Genomic DNA, 17,504 nt, shown 5'->3' with positions numbered 1-17,504 from the left:
GCCCTCCTTAAACACTTCCCCGCTCGGATCGGTCCCCGCGGGATTATCACCCTGGGGGTGGAATTGCGTGAAATTTGGCGGAATTCTGTGAGAAATGCGCTTTTTTGGTTGTTTGCGATCGGTTTTGAGGCTGGAAGGGGCGGAGCTTGGAGCACGGAGCGTTTCTGTAGTGTAGTGGTTATCACGTTCGCCTCACACGCGAAAGGTCCCCGGTTCGAAACCGGGCAGAAACAGCACCCTCAAATGCTATTTTTAATTATTTTCGTCTCTCAACATTCTTCCAAATTCCTTCATGGCGATGCTGGCAAACAAACAAACCAAAAAAATTAAAAAGTGTACTTATAGCAGCGAACTATTTAATTTTTACTCCTTTCCCTGGCGCTGGTAAAAATGCGTGTTTATAACCCAGAAGAGGTTTATTCCAGTTTATCCATGGACAAATTTAGTTGCCTTGTGGGCAAACCTTTTTGAGCAGAAGCCCCTACGAGCTTCAGTGTCTCCCCCCAAAAAACAAACATCTTCAAAAATATCACTCCGAGGGAAGTGTGGGAATACGATTGTCGCAGGAGTGGCTCAAATTCGTTAATATTTAATGGATTATTTGGAGTCGCCGCTTCCTATCTTGAGCTACAAATCCACCGGAAAAAAAACGACGGGAACTGGAGAGATTACTTTGACTTTAGGAAAATACAAACAGCTTTTTCCCTGACCGGGAATCGAACCCGGGCCGCGGCGGTGAAAGCGCCGAATCCTGACCACTAGACCACCAGGGAGCTGCTTTTCCCCCAAATTTCACCATTCCCAGCGATTTTTTACATCCAGCCAGCCAAAGCCGCCTCTTCCCATCGGGCCCAGGACACCGCTTCGCTCCGGGCTCGGAAAAATAGAAAAATATCATGGAGAATGCAAAATTAATTTTAAAATCCCCCAAATAATAATTCAAGATAATAAACGATTCATTCAAAACCAGGGAAGCATTAAAAATGACACGATAAAATAAAATAAATAAAAATAGAAAAAATTACTTTAAATAATAGGAATTGTCTTCCCCGGTGGTCTAGTGGTGAGGATCCGTTGTTTTCACGGCCGTGGCCCGGATTCATTTCCCTATTAGGAAACACACTCTGAAAACGACTGAATTCTTCAAAAATCATAATTTTTAACCTCGGGGTCGCCCCTGTCCTCGACCCCAATGTCGCCTGTCCGTGATTTCACGCGAAAGCTCCCTGGTTCGGAATCAGGCAAAACTCACCGATTTCGGGACAATTTTTGTGGGTGTTGAAGCATTTCCCTGATGCTTTCCTTTATTTCCGTCCTTCAGCGCAACCTCTCAAACGCCGCTGGAATTAAAAGGGATAAGGGAACGAATGAAAAGCGATAAGGGAATGAATGAAAGGCGATAAGGGTCAAAAGCGATAACGGAATCCAGAAGGACGAGGGAAGCTTTTCTCGTAAGGTTTTAGCGATATTCGGGAGGATCCACAGAGGAAATCTGGCTTCTCGATATTCCAGAAAAGGCGCAAAGAGCGCCCGCCGTGCGGTTTCTGTAGTGTAGTGGTTATCACGTTCGCCTCACACGCGAAAGGTCCCCGGTTCGAAACCGGGCAGAAACAGCAGGATTTCTTTTTTTTTTTTTTTTTTTTTTCGGGTTCTTCCTCCGCTACTTTTACAGGCCTGATGGGATTTGGGTCGTTTTGTGGGGCACGGTGACGGTTTAGCTTTGGCCAGTTGGGAAGAAGTTTAACCTTGCAGGATGAGCGTCACTCCTGTATTTTGGGGGGTCTGAAATAGTTTTAATCAGGGAATTCCTCCTCCGATGATCCAAACGGGGGCGTTTTGGGGGGCTCTTGGTCTTGTGCAGCCTCGGGAGGGACTCGGGTGGGTATCGGGAAAAAAGCCTCCAAGCGAGGAAGGGAAAGAAGGGCCAAGGGATGTAGACACCACAGCCGGAAAAAGAGAAAATAAACCTTTTTCCTGTTAATTCGCACCAAAGTAATTCCCTGGAATTAAGACCCCCGTGTTTCTGTAGTGTAGTGGTTATCACGTTCGCCTAACACGCGAAAGGTCCCTGGTTCGAAACCAGGCAGAAACACGTGGTTTTTTTGGGGGGGTGTAATTAACTCCCTTTTCCACCCGCTCGCTAGCTGGGGTTTAATTTCAGGGTTATTTTGAGGGGGTTCTGAGCTGCTGGGGTGGGGTGGCAGATTTGCTCCCGGCTTCTTCTACATCCATCATTTCTTGTGTTTGCTTCCCAGAGGAGAAATTGTTAAAAAAAATCAAATTATCAAAGGTGCAGAAAGGGATGATTCGCATTTCAATCCCGCTGCACCGTCAAGTCCCGCCTTTGTCCGTCCCCGGCCAAGATGGAGAGGAAAGGGTGGAAAAAGATTTTATAACGTTCAAATCCAGCCATTCCCCTGTGTCAAAACCAAGCAACGACTCCCCTCCCTTCCCTCAAAACATTTTGGGTTCGTTCATCCCCAGGACAAGCTCCGGGGAAAAAAAAGAAAAAGGTATTGTGTGAAGGGGGAGAGGAGGAGGCGTGGCAGTCACGCGTTCCTGCTCCTGGATGGAATTGTTTGTTCTTGACCTGGAATAGCAGCCAAAATTCCGCATTCAACACCCTCCCGCTCGGCCGTGTTTCGTCAGAGCTCTTGGCTCCATATTTCCCCTTATTCCATAAATTCGGGTGTTAAGAGAGCCGGGCAGGCTGAATGGCAAGGTTTTTCCTGTGGGAATTCATCCTCCTCATCCTCCTCCGCTTTTATTCCCGTTGCTCTAGCAGATCCAGGCTGATATTTCCTTATCCGTGGTGCGGTGTGCTTGGATTTGAAGGGAAAAATCGGGAAAAATCAATAAAATGATCCAAAATCCTCGTGAAACCCAAGGATTGGACTGATCGCTTCCCAGCAGCGTCACCCGCAGCTCCTCCCGGGTTTGTGGAGCTGCTAGAATGTCCATAATCTGCTTTTTCTCCTCCACAGAAAGGGGGAGCCGCTGGATTCTGGAGTGTTTTCCCTCTGTGTCGAAAACATGGAGATGAGTCCCACCTCTGGAGAACTGGGAAAACTGCCCAATTCTAGTGTAGTTTGGGACAGGGTGTCCTGGCTGGGGATAAAAAGTGCTTTTTTGGGGGGTAATTTCTGAGCTCCCAGGCGCCTGAGAAGCCGCTGAGCAGGAGCCAGCGTGGATGATGAGCCAAGGATGGGTTGGAACGGGTTAAACCGGGAGGATTTTACCCTTTGGAGGGTAGGGAAAAAAGGGGAGAAAACAAGCAGAGACCCTTTTCTCCCCGAATTCAACCCAAAATCTTTTGTCTAGCTCGTGTTTTGGTAGATTAAAGCCCATACGCAGCTCCCTGGTGGTCTAGTGGTTAGGATTCGGCGCTCTCACCGCCGCGGCCCGGGTTCGATTCCCGGTCAGGGAAGAAGCTGTTTTGTCCAAAAAATTCCTTTTGTTTTTTCATATCCGTCCAGAATTTAATATCTCCTAACCCACAAAATACCCCCTCCTCTTTCTTGTGCCTCTCCTTTCCCGGAAGGCTTGCCCTTCCACCTGCCCCAGCTCCATCTTCACTGAGCAACATATTAAAAAATTGAAAAAGGGAAATAAATCGCAAAAGGCAACAATAATTTGTAATCGTGAACAGTAATGTGGAAAAGCGAACAATAATTCGGAAAAAAAGGGTGAATAAAGGGTGGATAACTTTTGAAAAAGGGAATAATAATTGAAAAGGGAATAATTAATAATAATTTTAGAAAGGGGAAAAGTGCTTTAACAAGGGGCCAACGCTTTGGGTTTTATGATTTTAAAAAAACCCAAGAAGAAGCAGCGCGAGAGGCGGCATCCTCTGCCGGATCTCCCAGAAAATCCCAATTTCCCAGCCGGGATTTGGGCTCCTTGAGCCGCTGCAGAAGGGGGTGCCAGGAGCCCGGCTAGCTCAGTCGGTAGAGCATGAGACTCTTAATCTCAGGGTCGTGGGTTCGAGCCCCACGTTGGGCGGCATAACTTCCCTTTTCCCATTTATGTACCCAAATATAATTTAAACGCTTTTTTTTTTTTTGTTGCAATACATTCTTTAAACTATTATTCCTTTCCTTAGCTATTTTAATTTTTTAATTCTTATTTAATTATTTTTTTTACTGTTATTACTATTATTAATTATAGAATTATTCCTTTTTGAAAGATTACTCCAGTTTATACTATTTTTATTCTTTAAGAAAACATCACTCCTTCTTGAAATTATCTTTACTTTTCAAATTCCTGTTACCTTTTAAATTATTTTCCCTTTATTTTTCTCATCATCATCAATCACCATCATCATCATCATAATTCCTTTTAGAATTATTATGCCAGGTTTTCCTATTTTTATTCTGTGAAAATTATCGTTCCTTTCAGAAATTATTATCAGATTATTCCATTTTGAAATTATTTTGTTCTCAACTATTATTCCTTTAAAAATTATAATTTATTTTAACTTTTAATAATAGAATAATAATAATTATTATTCTATCTCTTTATAATTAACCTTTAGTAGTAGTTAACAAGACCCCACAAAGCAACAGACAAAAACCACCAATCTAACTGGGATAAAGCCAAAAACTCGGAAATGAGGGATTATGCCCTAAATCCGAGGGGGTTTGCAGTAAAAAATGGGGGTTGTGCTCGAAAAGGGGGGGTTTGGAACTTAGAAATGAGGATTTGAGCCCCAAAAAGGAGGGCTTGGACTGACACCAGGAATTTCACGCTCGGGAAGGTCCCGGTACCTCCTGGGCAGCTGCACAAACACAGGGACGGGGTTGGCACCAAAGGCCTTGGGAATAACTCCGAGCAGGGAGGCAGGGGAATTAATCACGTGCTAATTATCCCTGTCATTAATGAAGTCCAAACCCCGCGGTGAGGGCATCCATGGGCGCTCCGGGCCCGGCTCCATCCCCGTTTCCCGAATCCGCGCGGTTTGGGGGGTCTGGGGGCCGGTTCCCCTTTGGGACGCGGGGCTCCAGGAGCGGCCCCGGGGCGGTGACCGCGTGTCCCGGTGTTTGTCCAGGTGTTCCCGAGCATTGTTCCCAGGGGACGGCGTCTCCCGAGGGATGCGGGGTCGTTCAGGCCCCGAGGGCAGCGCGGGGATAAAGGCAGCGCGGGGCCGCGGGCTCCGGGAGCCCTGAGGAGAGGACAGCTGGGTAAGGGACCGGCACCGGGGCTTTCCGGGGATTTCTGGGCTTGTTCTTGTGCGCTCGGCATCATCCCAACATCTCTTCGAACTTCCCGGGGAACAGGGATTTTTACGCACATTTTTATGACCAGCCTTATTTTTAATATATAAAAGATGTTATATATATGTATTTTAATATACTTACATATATATAAAATAGATATATAATTTGATATAAAGTAGAAATAATAATACAAAAGGATGTGAAAAAAAATTATATGGTACCTAATTTATGTATAAATACATATAAAATATATAAGTACATCATCTAGTATAATATATAAATAAAGTATATTTATAGCACATAAATATGTACCATATTATAATGTACAAATATACTATTTCTACGTAGTCTTATATTCTATGCTTTTATATTTCTCACTCTTATTTTTATATTTCATAAAAGAGAAACCGGTTTAATTTTTAGGTAATTGGACATTCTACAAAGAAACAGATAAAATTTATGTTTTCAGTGAAAAAACAGTGAAAAGAGGACACGCTCAGGAGCCCGGCTAGCTCAGTCGGTAGAGCATGAGACTCTTAATCTCAGGGTCGTGGGTTCGAGCCCCACGTTGGGCGATGAATATCTCTTTTATCCCTTTATTCACCGGAATCTGATCTTTTTTCCTTTTATTTACCCAAATATTGGGTTCAGTTGCCGGCGCTGTGTCTCAGCACCTTTGGCAGTGAAGTGCCTTTTTTCCTCATTAAATAATTTTATTTCCATGGGATGTTCCTGTCCTGGAACCACAACCACTAAAATCTCCAGAATTCCCCGTATTTCATTTTTTTAGGCAAATCGATCTTTTCTCTGCTCTTTTTGCCCCAAAAGGCACAAAACAAAAGAAGCGGGAGGGTTTTTCCCCGGCTGGTTTTTTTCCCCACCCTACTCCAGGGCTGAGCACGGAGGGAACTCGTTGCAGAGATGAATTCCTGAGCCGTTCTCATTCCAGGGAGCGCCGGGCCGGGCTGGGAAGCGGATGGAAGTCAGGACCTGCTCCACGATGAAGCTGCTCCTGCTGGGGCTGAGCCTCGTCCTGTGCGTCGGAGTCGGTGAGCGGGGAATAAATCGGGTTTTTAACGGTGGACCCTCCCCAGCCGGTCCCCAGTGTCATCCCAGCCTCCGAGGCAGGATTCTCCCCGGCTCTTCCCGAAGTTCATCCCATTTTTTCTCCTCTGCTGCAGCTGAGGCTCTTCGATGCCACGTCTGCAAGTACAAGATCCCCTTGGTCGGGTGCTTCAGGGGCGCCAACGTGACCACCTGCGAGCGCCGGGAGAAGTGTGCCCTCATCAAAACCACCCTGGGTGCGTTAGCTGCGGGCTTTCTTGGCTTTCCCCATCCTCTCCTTCAGGAAGGTTCTTCCCGTCCCTGGGAAACCAAACTGCTCCTGTGGATGAGTGAGGATGGGGAGACAAAGCTGCAGGGAAAGGGAGGATGGGAGAGATCGAGTTCATCCTCTCCACAGATCGCTGTCCCAAAAAAATTTTAAGAGGTCGCATTTAAGCCAAGGGGAGACTTTCCCTTCCAAAGAAGCCGGGGGGCAGGGGCTGTCTCTGTGGGCGCATCTCCTGATTTTCTTTTTCTCTTAATCAAATCAAGCTGTGACTTGATTTGGGGGGTACATTTCAGACCTTGGTTTCTCCTCAAAGCCCAAAGTCTGATTTTTACGGTGCTTGTGGCGTTCTCATCTCCCCTGCAGGGAAGGTGACCCTTTATTACCAGCAAGGCTGCACCTCCGCCCTGAACTGCGGCCGGGAGCGGGCGTCCGACGCCGAGTCCCGCCTGACCTCCCGCTATTCCTGCTGCGAGACCGACCTCTGCAACGAGGAGTGGGGCGAGGAGCCCACGGACTGACCCGCGCTGGGGGCAGGACCGGGATCCTGGCGCGATCCGACGCTCCTCGAAGGAATCCCGAATGCTCATCGCTCGCAAGTGGGGACGGCGGGCCCCGCCAGGCTCCCGCTGTGCACCTTGATTTAGTCTCAGGTCTAAAATAAACCTTCAGGCTCGGCACAGGCGGCTGGATCTGGCTCGTGTCCTTGTTTCCCTGCCTCAGGCAGCCTCTTCGCTTTCCAGCTGTCCAGACTCAGCATTCCTGGTGGTCTGGGAGCAGCTGGTGGCCCCGAACACGATCCTGACACCCAAACCCCAAGGACGAGGCAAGGACCCTCCTCCTGGTCGCATCCCGGGTTTTGGTTTTTTCCCTCCAGGGCGGGGCTGGGAAGTTCCTGGCTGGGAATTTTGGGAGAGCAGTATCAGGGAGCTGCTGGAAGCCAGGGGAAATAAAGTATGTGTGTATCCAGTAGACATTCATTGATCTATCTACTTATAGGCAATAGATATTTATCTGTCAAGGACTCACTTGCATTTTCCTTTTATTTTCCCCCTCCTCCTGTCGGCTTGGGAGTCCCAAGCACTCCTTACCTGACCAACACACCTGTGGCAGGTGGGAGATGCCCCACAGCAGACGTTCCTGCTCTTTTCCCACAAAGATGAGCAGCGAGATTAGTAATTTTTTGACTGTTTGGGAAGAGGGGTGAAAAGCTTTGCTTCTTCCCCAGCCCCGCTGAGCCTCTGAAAGGAAGGATGAGCTTCCTGGAGAGGGTTAAAGGGCTGCCGAGATCCGGGCGAGAAAGTCCGGACTTGGGGACAGGTGGAGGGAGGTGCTGGAAATGCGATTCTGGCGGTGGGCAGGGAAAAGAGCTTTGGCACAGAGGAGAGGAGCAGAGCCGGAGCGCCAGGGAAGGAGGAGGAGGAGGAGGAGGAGGGAAAGACCTCGGTGGGTGCCCAGGATAGAAGCAATGGGGGAGGGGAAAGAATGGTAAGTGAGACGGAGGAGGGGGTGGTGGTGACAGAGGGGACAAATGGGGCACCCGCGAGCCGGCAAGGAACCGGAGCTCGAGGGGTGCCGCGATGTCCGAGGCAGCCGCGGCCGCGGCCGGTTTCCTTCGCCGGAGCTCGGCGGAGCGGCTGCCACGGACCCCGTCCCGCTGGGACCCCGCGGCGACCCGGCTCGCTGCCCAGCTGGCCCCCTCTAGACCCGTCCCGACGCAAAATCCCGGGCGATTCGGGCGGTTTGGGAGGACGCCCCTTTCCGACGCCTCCGCTCCAAGGTACGCGGGGGCAGCCGGGGACACTGGGAGGGCTTGGGATGCGCCTGTCCCTCTGTCCCTTCCTTCCCTGCACCCAGCTCGTTCTCCTTGTTCTTCCCACCAGGCTGCCCGCAGCTTCTGTCGGGGGGGGGGGGGGGGTCTTGCTCCTTTCCTTGGCTGGTTGTACATCCCTGGGTTGGGGTGTGGATTTACCTCCAGCTCACAGGTGCCATCTCATCCCCTCACTGCAGAAACGTGAGGGAAAATGTGTGGAATAAGAAAAATACACACGATTTCTTCGTGTTTATTTACAGATCAAAAGAAGCGGAAGGTAGGAGAGAAGGAATTCTTCCATATGGAGTGATATAAATATATATAAACATATAAAAATATATAAATATATAAGAAGGGGCCGATAAACATGCACAGTTGTAATGCTCTGCAGGACAATTTCAGGACTGTTTTTGCTCATTAATTCCTCAAGTTCCCAGCAGAACCTCTGGGGCTGGGATTTGTCCCTCCCTGTCACAGCTCCAGATGTGTCCAAGATTCAGAGGTGTTGGATCAGCAGGGGCTGGCTTTCAAGTCAGAATTTATGGATCACTCGATCTGATTTCAGGTCCTCATTAGGAGAAGACAAATCGCTCTCTAGAGGATCCCACGTTTCCCAGTCCATGGTAACATGAACCCCTCAGTAACCGGGTGACTGTCACTCCCTCCTGTCCCAGCTTGCCATGACAAGAGCTCGGTGAAGTCTCAGGTGGAAACCACCACGCTATGGACAACCCCTGTCACGGAAAAATTATATGCATTTTAATTATCATTTCCATTTAATGCATGACCTCCAAACCGCCACAAAATATTTCTTGTAGACCAAGGCTACTTTCTTTTGAGGTGCAGGACTCCAATCCCGAGCGTGATCTTTATGGATTCAGGAAACTCACCCAGAGATCTTGACGAGGGCTTTGCATCCTCGTTGTATTCCCTTTCCCCTGTTGCTTTTTATGGCCCCTGATGAGCCCTGGAGCACAACCAGGTCATCTGAGTCCCTAACCGAAGTTTCAGGGGCAGCACAGGACTTTAACGAAGGCTCAGATGTTTCCCTGGATCTGAGCCTGGAGCAGCTGCTCCACACAAGCCCCAGGGCTCAGATTCAGCAGCAGCTCAGCCATAAATCAGCTCCATCCAGAGCTGATGACATCCCCAAACGGGAGGGTATCCCAAAAGATTTTCCTCTTCCCACCTCCCTGCTGAAAGGAGAAAAAAAAAAAAAAAATAGTCAGGAAGCCCAGGATTTGTGGGGAGCAGAGGGCAGCGTTCCTGCTTTCCCCAGAGCCGAGGTCTCCGTCCCTGGTCTGGAGAAACCGGACACTGCGGGAGTGACCGCGGGCAGCGGTCGCGTTCCTGGAAGAGCACCGCCCCCGCGGGGCCGGGCGCCAGGCATTCCTGTTCCAGCCCAGCTAAAACCATTCCTCACCCGCAGGAGAGAGGCCATGGCAGCCGTGTTCCTGCCCGGGAACCTCCAGGACGAAGCCACTTGCTCCGTGTGCCTGGAGTTCTTCAAGGACCCCGTGTCCATCGAGTGCGGGCACAACTTCTGCCGGGCGTGCATCGTCAAGAGCTGGAAGGACCTGGAGATGGATTTCCCGTGCCCGCAGTGCCGTGAGGTTTTCCAGCAGCAAAGCTTCCGCCCCAACCGGCAGCTGGCGAACATGTCCGAGATCATCAGCCAGTTCACGCTGCGCGGGGCCAAGGGCGCGCAGGAGGACGGGCTCTGCCCCAAGCATCGGGAGGCGCTGAAGCTCTACTGCAAGGACGACCGCAGGACCATCTGCGTGGTGTGCGACAGGTCCCGGGAGCACCGGCCCCACGCCGTGGTGCCCGTGGACGAGGCTTCCGAGGAGTACAAGGTCTGTCCGTCCGTCCGTCCGTCCGTGCGTCCCGCCACGGGAGCTGCGTTTGTCCCCGCGGTGTCACCCGGCTTTGCTTCGCTCAAACGCCCTCCCGAAGAGCTGGCGGTGCTTCCCAGCCTCCCAAAAAGCTGGGAGAAGGTGCCCTCTCTGGATGTGCGCACCCCTCTCCTGCGTTTCCCTGGTTTCTGGGACGGATTCACCTCGCCGGGAGGGGAACTGCTGACGGAGCCAAACACCCGCGGCCATCTGGGGGCTGGGAGAGCTTCCAGAGATAAGCGAAGTTGATTAAAGTCGGGCTGACCTTTGCCTGTGCCAGGAGCCGATGGGAACAGGGCATGTCCCGTCCCCGGCGTCCTCCGTTCCGTTCTTTGGGGAGGGGTTCTGGTGGTCCTTGAGGCGCCGGCGGGGCGGAGCTGGGCCAGAGGGATTTCCCGGCGAGCACATCCCGTGTTCCCCTCCCTCCCCATCCCACCTGACAAAGAGCAAATCCCGCAGGCAGAGGAGAGAAAGCAACACCGGCAACATCCTCTTCTTTTTGTTTCCAGGAGAAAATCCAGGAGCGCTTGGATTTCCTGAGGAAGGAGCGGCAGGAGCTGCTGGAGTTCAAAGTGAACGACGATAAGAAAACCCAGGAGCTGCTGGTGCGTCCCAGGAGGGGGTGGTGAGGGAAGGCTGGAGAGGGGTGAGGAACCACCGCCCGCCCCAATGCCCGAAAAAGGGGAAGGCATGGTTTTCTCCTTCCTCCTGGCCCCACCACTATCAGCCAGAGCCTCAGCAGACCTCGGGGATGGTGCTGGAGCAGGGCTGGCCCCGGGGGTCTCCTCCACCCTTCCCTCAGCACGTCATCCCTGTGGCAATAGAAAGGAAAAAAACTCAGCCCACTGAAAATAATTTCTCTCCCAGACCATCCCCCCCAAGACGAGTGGCTTTGAGGGGCTTTTTTGAAGGACAAAACCCACTGAGCCACCCTTGCCTACCTTGCTGCTGTACCACCCCTGGGTGTTTTTAACACCACTGCAATTCCCTGTTATTTTGGTGGCTGGTGTGGTTGGACACAGCCCAGCCTGCCCCAAGCCCCAGGGTCAGGTGTGATGCCAAAGACATGAAGGGCCCTTCTTTGGGGGACCTGCTGGACCTGTGCTGAAGGACAATTTGGAGTGAAGCAACTGAAATGCCTCATGGTGCCAAAGGCAGCGTTTCCTGGAGCAAAATGTTCCCGTTTGCCCCTGGGTTCTGTCCCAGATGGGAATCGGGGTGTTTGCGATGCCAAACCCAGCAGGAGCTGGGATGGTGGCAGAGCTGAGGAACAAGAGATCCTAATGGGCAGGGACTTGACTCTCCCACCCCCAGCGCTTCCCAAGGCTTCTGTCCGGGAATGCTACCCAGATTCCTCACCCCTCCCCAAAGGAAAGGCCCCCAGTCTCTCTCCTGAAATCCTGTTTTTGCTGTGTTTCGTTCCCAGAAAACCATTGAGAGCGACCGGCAGAAGCTGCTCTCAGACTTCGAGCGGCTGCGGCAGTTCCTGCATGACCAGGAGCACATCCTGCTGGGGCAGCTGGAGAAGATGGAAAAGAACATTTCTAAGAGGCAGAACGAGAACATCACTGACCTCTCCAAGGAGATCACGCTCCTCAACAAGCTCATCACCGAGCTGGAGGAGAAAATCCAGCAGCCCATGCTTGAGTTCCTCAAGGTGAGATGTCAGGTCCTAGTCACAACCTTATTCCTCCTTTTTCAGTGTTTTTAAGGATCCCATCGAGGTGTTTCGGGGGTAAAAGTCATTTTTTTATTCTGTCTTTAATGAGTGGATGGTGCAAGGAGGTGTCTGAGTGCCCCAAGCTCTCTCTGGCTGAGGAATAACCTGGAACAGAGTGTCTGCTTCAACTTTTGTCATTTTTTTTCCCCCATTGAACTTTTCTGGACCTTTCTAGTACCCCCACGCCCTTGGTTTCAAGGTGTTCAGAGCTGATTTAGGCCAAACTCTTCTTTCCAGGCTGGGAAAACCACCCCAGGGTGCCTGAAATCCTGAAGTCCCACAGCTCTTTTCCCCATCCCTAATGGCAAGAGCTTGTTTTTATTGAATTGAGCAGATTCTGCTGGTGGCTCCCCCAGACCTGCACAGGGTTAAATTCCCTCCCAGGCTGTATTCTGGGTGCTGTCAATATTTGCAGACGGTTTCAGGACTTGGCTGTGGGTGGAAATTCACCCCACGTGGTCTCTGTGCAGACGGTGCTGGTGCCCACGAAAAACACCCCAGAACAATAGTTGGTATTTAATTAAAAGCAGGTTGGGAACTCTGGGCTGGCTTCAGGGTCCTTTTTCAGCCCCTGGAAGGTTATTCTGGCTTTGTGTGGGCTCTGGAATGTGTTTTAAGGGCACCAGAATGAGCAAATAATGGCTCAGTTTGCTGTTTGTTTGTGGTGTTGCAACTTTATTGAGTGTATTTGAACCTTAAATCACCTCCATGATCCACCCTGCCTGAGGGAAAATAATTTCCTTGTCCATCTGAGGCATGAGAGGCATCCCAGGCTTTTCTTGGGGGTGATTAGACTGCAGGAGTCCAGAAAATGTGGAGACATCGAGGTGCAAAGCTGCCCAGTTTATGGCAGGTAGCTCTTGGGCAGGGAGTACCTGCAGGTACCTCCCACCCCTCAACACTTCACATGAGCTGGGTTGACAGAAGAGGGAGACCAGCAGGGAGACCCCATAAACATCCCCGAGGCTACCAGGTGCCCACGTGTGGGTTCACAGCGCCAGCCAAACGCTGGGAGAAGAACTGGGGAGATTTTTAGGTCACGTGGAGATCCTCCCAACTCACCTGGACAACCTGCTCGGAGCAGGGGGAGGATGAGAGGCCTGGGAAGGTGTCTTCCAGCCTAAAACAGGCACATTCCATGAGGCTGGAGAATTGTGGATGAGCCTTGGGGAAGGTTCCCCCGGAGCAGCGAGGCTGGGAGGTGCTGCGGGGAGCGGGATGGGATTTGGTGGGAATGTCACCTACCAGAGCTGGAATCCAACACCTGAGGGATGAATCCACACCTGCTGGCCACATCTCCCAGGGATGGACATCTTGGCTGGGTTTGATGAGTGGGAGTCTCTCTGTGGGGGGCCGGAGCACAGGGATTTCACCCAGTCTCTCTTTTTCCTTTCCAGGATGTGATGGATGTCATAAGCAGGTATGGAATTCTGCTCTCCCTGATGCCTTCAGGCTTCCACTCCTCCCCATCCTGTCTGGAGGTCAATGTCCACACTCCAGAGGGAGGCACCGGGAAGGATGGAATTTGCCTCCCACTCTCTGCAAGCCCTGGGTCTCCTCCAGCTTCTTGGAAATCTGATTTTCATAGTGTCTTTTTCCTCCCAGTGGGCTTCTCCAAGCGTCAAGGGAGACCAGAACCCCCAGATTCCTTTTTTTTTTGCTCACACACAGTTTGCCCAGCTGAACTGCGGTTCAGGCATCACCAAGCTCCAAAAATTACACTGGAGCTGCAGCAGGAGCAGCTGTCAGGAGGGAGGGGTGGTGGGTTTGGGGGTTTACCCAAAAAAGTCCCCCCATCACCTCAGAGGAGCCCCAAAATCCACACTTAAATGCTGATTTCCTCGCCCCAAGGAGGGTGAAATTTCAGCAAGATCCTCTGGGGAAGATGGGGCAGGAGCATTGGTGGCAAATGGCGATGGAAATGGGGGAATATCAACAATTTCCTCATTGTTTTTCCCTTTCCCTTGGCAGGAGCGACGACGTGAAGTGCCACAAGCCCATCCCCGTCTGCACCGACATGAAGATGCACGTCTGCAACTTCTCCATCAAAACTGTTGTCCTTGAGAAGGTCTTGAAGAAATTCCGAGGTGGGTGGAAAAGGTTTAAAAATAATCTTTGGATTTTCCTGGCACTGGCAGGGAGGGGTGGGAGTGCCTGGGGTGCTGCTCGAGGCCTCCTGGCGACCAAAACTGGAGCAGAAATCAGTTGGAAAGGGATTCTGGAGATCCTTGTTCTCATTCTGGAGATGGGCATGAGCAGGAAGAAATTCGTCCTAGATGGGGAAGGAAATGTGGGGTTGTTTTAAAGAGGGGAATATCTGAGTGCGGACATCAGTTTTGGTGCAATAAAAACTTTAATTTCAAGGAGTTTCATGCTGAAATTGCCAAGCCCTGGGTTTGCAGCAAAGCAGGAAACCATGAGATGGTGCTGAGAGAGCTGGAAAGGCAAAATGCACCAAAAAGAACAGCTCTAGAAGAGAAAAAACTGAATCATTTCTAAATGGAAATTACACCCTGGGGCAAGAACTGGCTTCAAGGATGTGCTCAGGGCTTGAAATTCCTGAGGCGGAGATGTGGCAGGGCATGATAAATGTGGTTTAAATAAATCTTGTGTTTTCTTCATGCCCAGAAGGGGGTTTTTAATGAAAATTAAATATATTTAACAGGGGTTCTCCCCTGTTGTGCTGGTCCATCCTCAGCTTGCTTTGGTGCCACAGTCCCATAAAGGAGACTTGGGGATCCATTGTCTCTCTGGGTGTCACCATTCATGCCCCCGTCTTTCCTCCTTTTCAGAACACCTGCAGGACGAGCTGGGAAGAGGTGAAAAAGGTAAAAAAGATGATATTTCACACATAGTGCCCGAAGCAAAGACTCAAAATTGTGGTTGTATTTTGCAAAGCCAAAGAGAGTGGGACAAAAAGGAAGAGGAAAAAAAAAAAAAAAAAAGGAAACCACACTCTAGATTTCTTTTTTTCTTTCTTTTTTTTTTTCCTTAATTTCTTTTCTCTCGATGATTTCCAGATCCAGCCTGCTCAGCTCCAGAGCCCAAAGCCGATTTTTCTAATTGACGCCGGGGATCTGACAGCTCAGCCAGGTCCTCTCTGCCTGTTTGCACTTAACAAACCCATAGAGTTGAGACCAAAAAACCATTCTGAGCCACAACTGGCTCTTAGTCTGCCAAATTTGCTCTGCTGGGCTCCTGTTTCCACCAGGGAATTGGGACGGAGGCTGTGAGCTCCGGCATCTGTTCCAGTGTGAAGTCAGAGGAGTTAAATCCCAGCAGAATTTGGTTAATTCCTTAAGTTATTTAAGAATTTAAATAAAATCCCAGCATAATTTAACTTGTTTTTGAAGTTAATTAAGAATTTAACTCCTCTTCACTGGAGAGGTCATGAATTTGAGGGGCAAACCCAGCCAAAAACAATTTCCATGCTAGATGAGCCCCTGAGAACGGGCTCTGCAGGAATTCTGGGATCAAGCCCATCCCTCTGAGCTCGACCTGAGATTAAAATCTATCCCATCCGCACCCCCTTGGTGTGAAGGTGCCCAGAGCAGAGTTTTCAGAAGAAAAAAGCTCAATTTTTGCTTTTAAAGCTGTGGTCTCAAGCACGGCGGTCTCAAAGGAGGACAACCCATGGGTTGTACCTTTTCCAAGGATTCTGCTCACAAACAGCACACCCAGACACCTCTGGAAATGCCAAAAGGTGGCAGAAAGCACAAGGAGAAACCTGGTGACCACCACTGAGAAGCCAAAGGCCCCTCGCTGCATGCTGGGGGGTGGGTGCATGTGCAGAGGTGTCACTCGCTGTGTGTTGTCCCATGACATTGTGGTTAAACCTCAACCCAAATCCTGACAATTCCAGGGTCTGGAGATGCCTGAGGATGGAAAACACCTTGTAAAAAAATTGGCAGTGATGAAATCGGCTCGGTCCAACCTGTTTCCCCACAGTTTTGCTGGTGGGATTTGCAATCTCTGATGCAGGAGATACTGGTTTTTGACAACTCTCACTTTTTGGAGGAACCTGATGCTTAAGTTTTGAAGAAAAAACGATCCCAGCCTTCCCTGTCCTTGTTATGACTTTCCCCACCTTTATGAAGCACCGTGAGGCTTTTAATCACACTGTGCCTCTTTTGGGGAATTTTTGTGTCAATTCCTGACCCAAATCTGTGAATTTTGGAGAGCACAAAGGCCTTTATGGTGAGGCACCTGCCGTGTTTCAGCTCCCGAGGCCCTATTTTAGACTCCCCTCAAAGTGTCTCATGGATTCATGGTGACTTTGCTGACTACAACCACAATTTGAGGTCACTCATTGTTTCCTCTAAGCCTGAGTTTGGAAAGGGGAAGAACAATCTGTTAGGACCAGGCTGCACCCGCATGTTTGGTTTGGGCTGCTTCAGGTGGAAAGATGCCCTTAGGTCATGGCTTCCCACAAGGATTTGGATGCCTTTGGGGTGGTTTGGGGATCAAAACTCTGTGATTTGTGATGCCAGGAGAGTGCGGAACCCACCCATGGGTGGATGGGCTGGAAACCAAGATAAAAAATCAGTTTATGTGGAAAAAGTGTTCTTGATCTAAGGCCCATCTTTGCCGTGGATAACTGCAAATTATCTGCACGTGCTTTTGTGGTGTTCTTTGCTCCTGGTGGCCTCGTGTTGTTGTCACCCCATTTCTCACCAGAAAGCAGCATGAGATCAACCCCTACTTGAGGGATTTGGGGTTTCCATGGGGGTGTCAGTGTGGGGTGTCTGTGTGGGCTGGGGTTATTGAGGTCCGGGCTAGTCCAGAAACTGATAACCCCCACCCTGAGCTGGGCTTTTCATTGCTCAAACCCTCACTGAGTTGTCACTGCTGTCCCCAACAGAGGACCTGACCCTGGACCCCGACTCAGCCAACCACCTGCTGATCCTCTCCGCTGACCTCAAAAGTGTCCGGATGGGCTGCAGGAAGCAGGAGCTGCCCGACAACCCCAAGCGCTTCGACACCAACTCACGGGTCTTGGCCACCACGGGTTTCAAGTCAGGGCGGCACTACTGGGAGGTGGAGGTGGGGCCGTCGGACGGCTGGGCCTTCGGTGTGGCCAAGGAGTCCATCCGCAGGAAGGGGCTGACGCAGTTCTCCCCCGAGGAGGGGATCTGGGCCATGCAGCAGAATGGGGGCCGCTACTGGGCCGTCACCTCACCCCAGCGCACCCCGCTGTGCCTCAGCCACAAGCTCAGCCGGGTCCGGGTGTACCTGGACTACGAGGGTGAGGAGGTTTCCTTCTATGACGCTGAGAACATGCAGCACATCTTCACCTTCAATGTGGCCTTCCAGGAGAAGATCTTCCCCCTCTTTTCAGTCTGTTCCACTGTCACCTACATCAAACTGTGCCCCTGAGGTGCCTCAGGGAGTGCCAGGGAAGCGCTTTGCCCCTGGATGAGCTCAAAAGACTCAAATCAGCCTGGTTTGGTGGGACGTGGGCTGGGGGATGGGCAACCAGGTGGTCAGGAGAGCATCACAAAGAGGGTCTTCAGGACAGGTGGAAGCAGAG

The 17,504-nt window shown here is 50.7% G+C and overlaps 1 protein-coding gene, 1 long non-coding RNA gene and 7 other non-coding genes across 10 annotated transcripts in view; 7 read left to right on the top strand and 2 right to left on the bottom strand.

Moving 5' to 3' along the window:
* Positions 1 to 160: 160 nt before the first annotated feature.
* Positions 161 to 233, top strand: TRNAV-CAC. The gene has a single exon. It is a non-coding gene; the product is annotated as a tRNA-Val (tRNA).
* Positions 234 to 701: 468 nt separating this feature from the next.
* On the bottom strand, positions 702 to 773 carry TRNAE-UUC. The gene has a single exon. It is a non-coding gene; the product is annotated as a tRNA-Glu (tRNA).
* Positions 774 to 1,540: 767 nt separating this feature from the next.
* Positions 1,541 to 1,613, top strand: TRNAV-CAC. The gene has a single exon. It is a non-coding gene; the product is annotated as a tRNA-Val (tRNA).
* Positions 1,614 to 2,019: 406 nt separating this feature from the next.
* TRNAV-AAC lies at positions 2,020 to 2,092 on the top strand. Its single transcript has one exon. It is a non-coding gene; the product is annotated as a tRNA-Val (tRNA).
* A 1,263-nt stretch (positions 2,093 to 3,355) lies between these two features.
* Positions 3,356 to 3,427, top strand: TRNAE-CUC. Its single transcript has one exon. It is a non-coding gene; the product is annotated as a tRNA-Glu (tRNA).
* A 502-nt stretch (positions 3,428 to 3,929) lies between these two features.
* Positions 3,930 to 4,002, top strand: TRNAK-CUU. Its single transcript has one exon. It is a non-coding gene; the product is annotated as a tRNA-Lys (tRNA).
* Positions 4,003 to 5,718: 1,716 nt separating this feature from the next.
* On the top strand, positions 5,719 to 5,791 carry TRNAK-CUU. The gene has a single exon. It is a non-coding gene; the product is annotated as a tRNA-Lys (tRNA).
* A 2,784-nt stretch (positions 5,792 to 8,575) lies between these two features.
* On the bottom strand, positions 8,576 to 9,869 carry LOC117243781. Of its 2 annotated transcripts, none has more exons than XR_004495678.1 (2): positions 9,783 to 9,869; positions 8,576 to 9,555 (listed from the first exon to the last, which is right to left on the bottom strand). It is a non-coding gene; the product is annotated as an uncharacterized LOC117243781 (long non-coding RNA). The 2 variants fall into 2 exon arrangements; XR_004495679.1 differs by having other exon boundaries at positions 8,576 to 9,552; positions 9,783 to 9,862.
* LOC107198860 (E3 ubiquitin-protein ligase TRIM7) overlaps positions 9,755 to 17,504 on the top strand; it is a 9,223-nt gene continuing 1,473 nt past the window's right edge. Inside the window, exons 1-7 of the mRNA XM_015616102.3 lie at positions 9,755 to 10,215; positions 10,764 to 10,859; positions 11,681 to 11,911; positions 13,372 to 13,394; positions 13,946 to 14,061; positions 14,767 to 14,802; positions 16,836 to 17,504. The exon at positions 16,836 to 17,504 is cut by the window's right edge and continues 1,473 nt beyond it. Coding sequence (XP_015471588.2) covers positions 9,799 to 10,215; positions 10,764 to 10,859; positions 11,681 to 11,911; positions 13,372 to 13,394; positions 13,946 to 14,061; positions 14,767 to 14,802; positions 16,836 to 17,350 — 1,434 coding nt within the window. The 5' untranslated portion in view covers positions 9,755 to 9,798 and the 3' untranslated portion in view covers positions 17,351 to 17,504. The remainder of the gene's footprint in view (positions 10,216 to 10,763; positions 10,860 to 11,680; positions 11,912 to 13,371; positions 13,395 to 13,945; positions 14,062 to 14,766; positions 14,803 to 16,835) is intronic.

Source organism: Parus major, unplaced genomic scaffold (assembly GCF_001522545.3).
Source record: "Parus major isolate Abel unplaced genomic scaffold, Parus_major1.1 Scaffold351, whole genome shotgun sequence".
In the NCBI taxonomy this organism is placed as follows: Eukaryota; Metazoa; Chordata; class Aves; order Passeriformes; family Paridae; genus Parus; species Parus major.
Note: the sequence above shows the minus strand (reverse complement) of the source record. Positions and strands in the feature narration are given on the sequence as shown.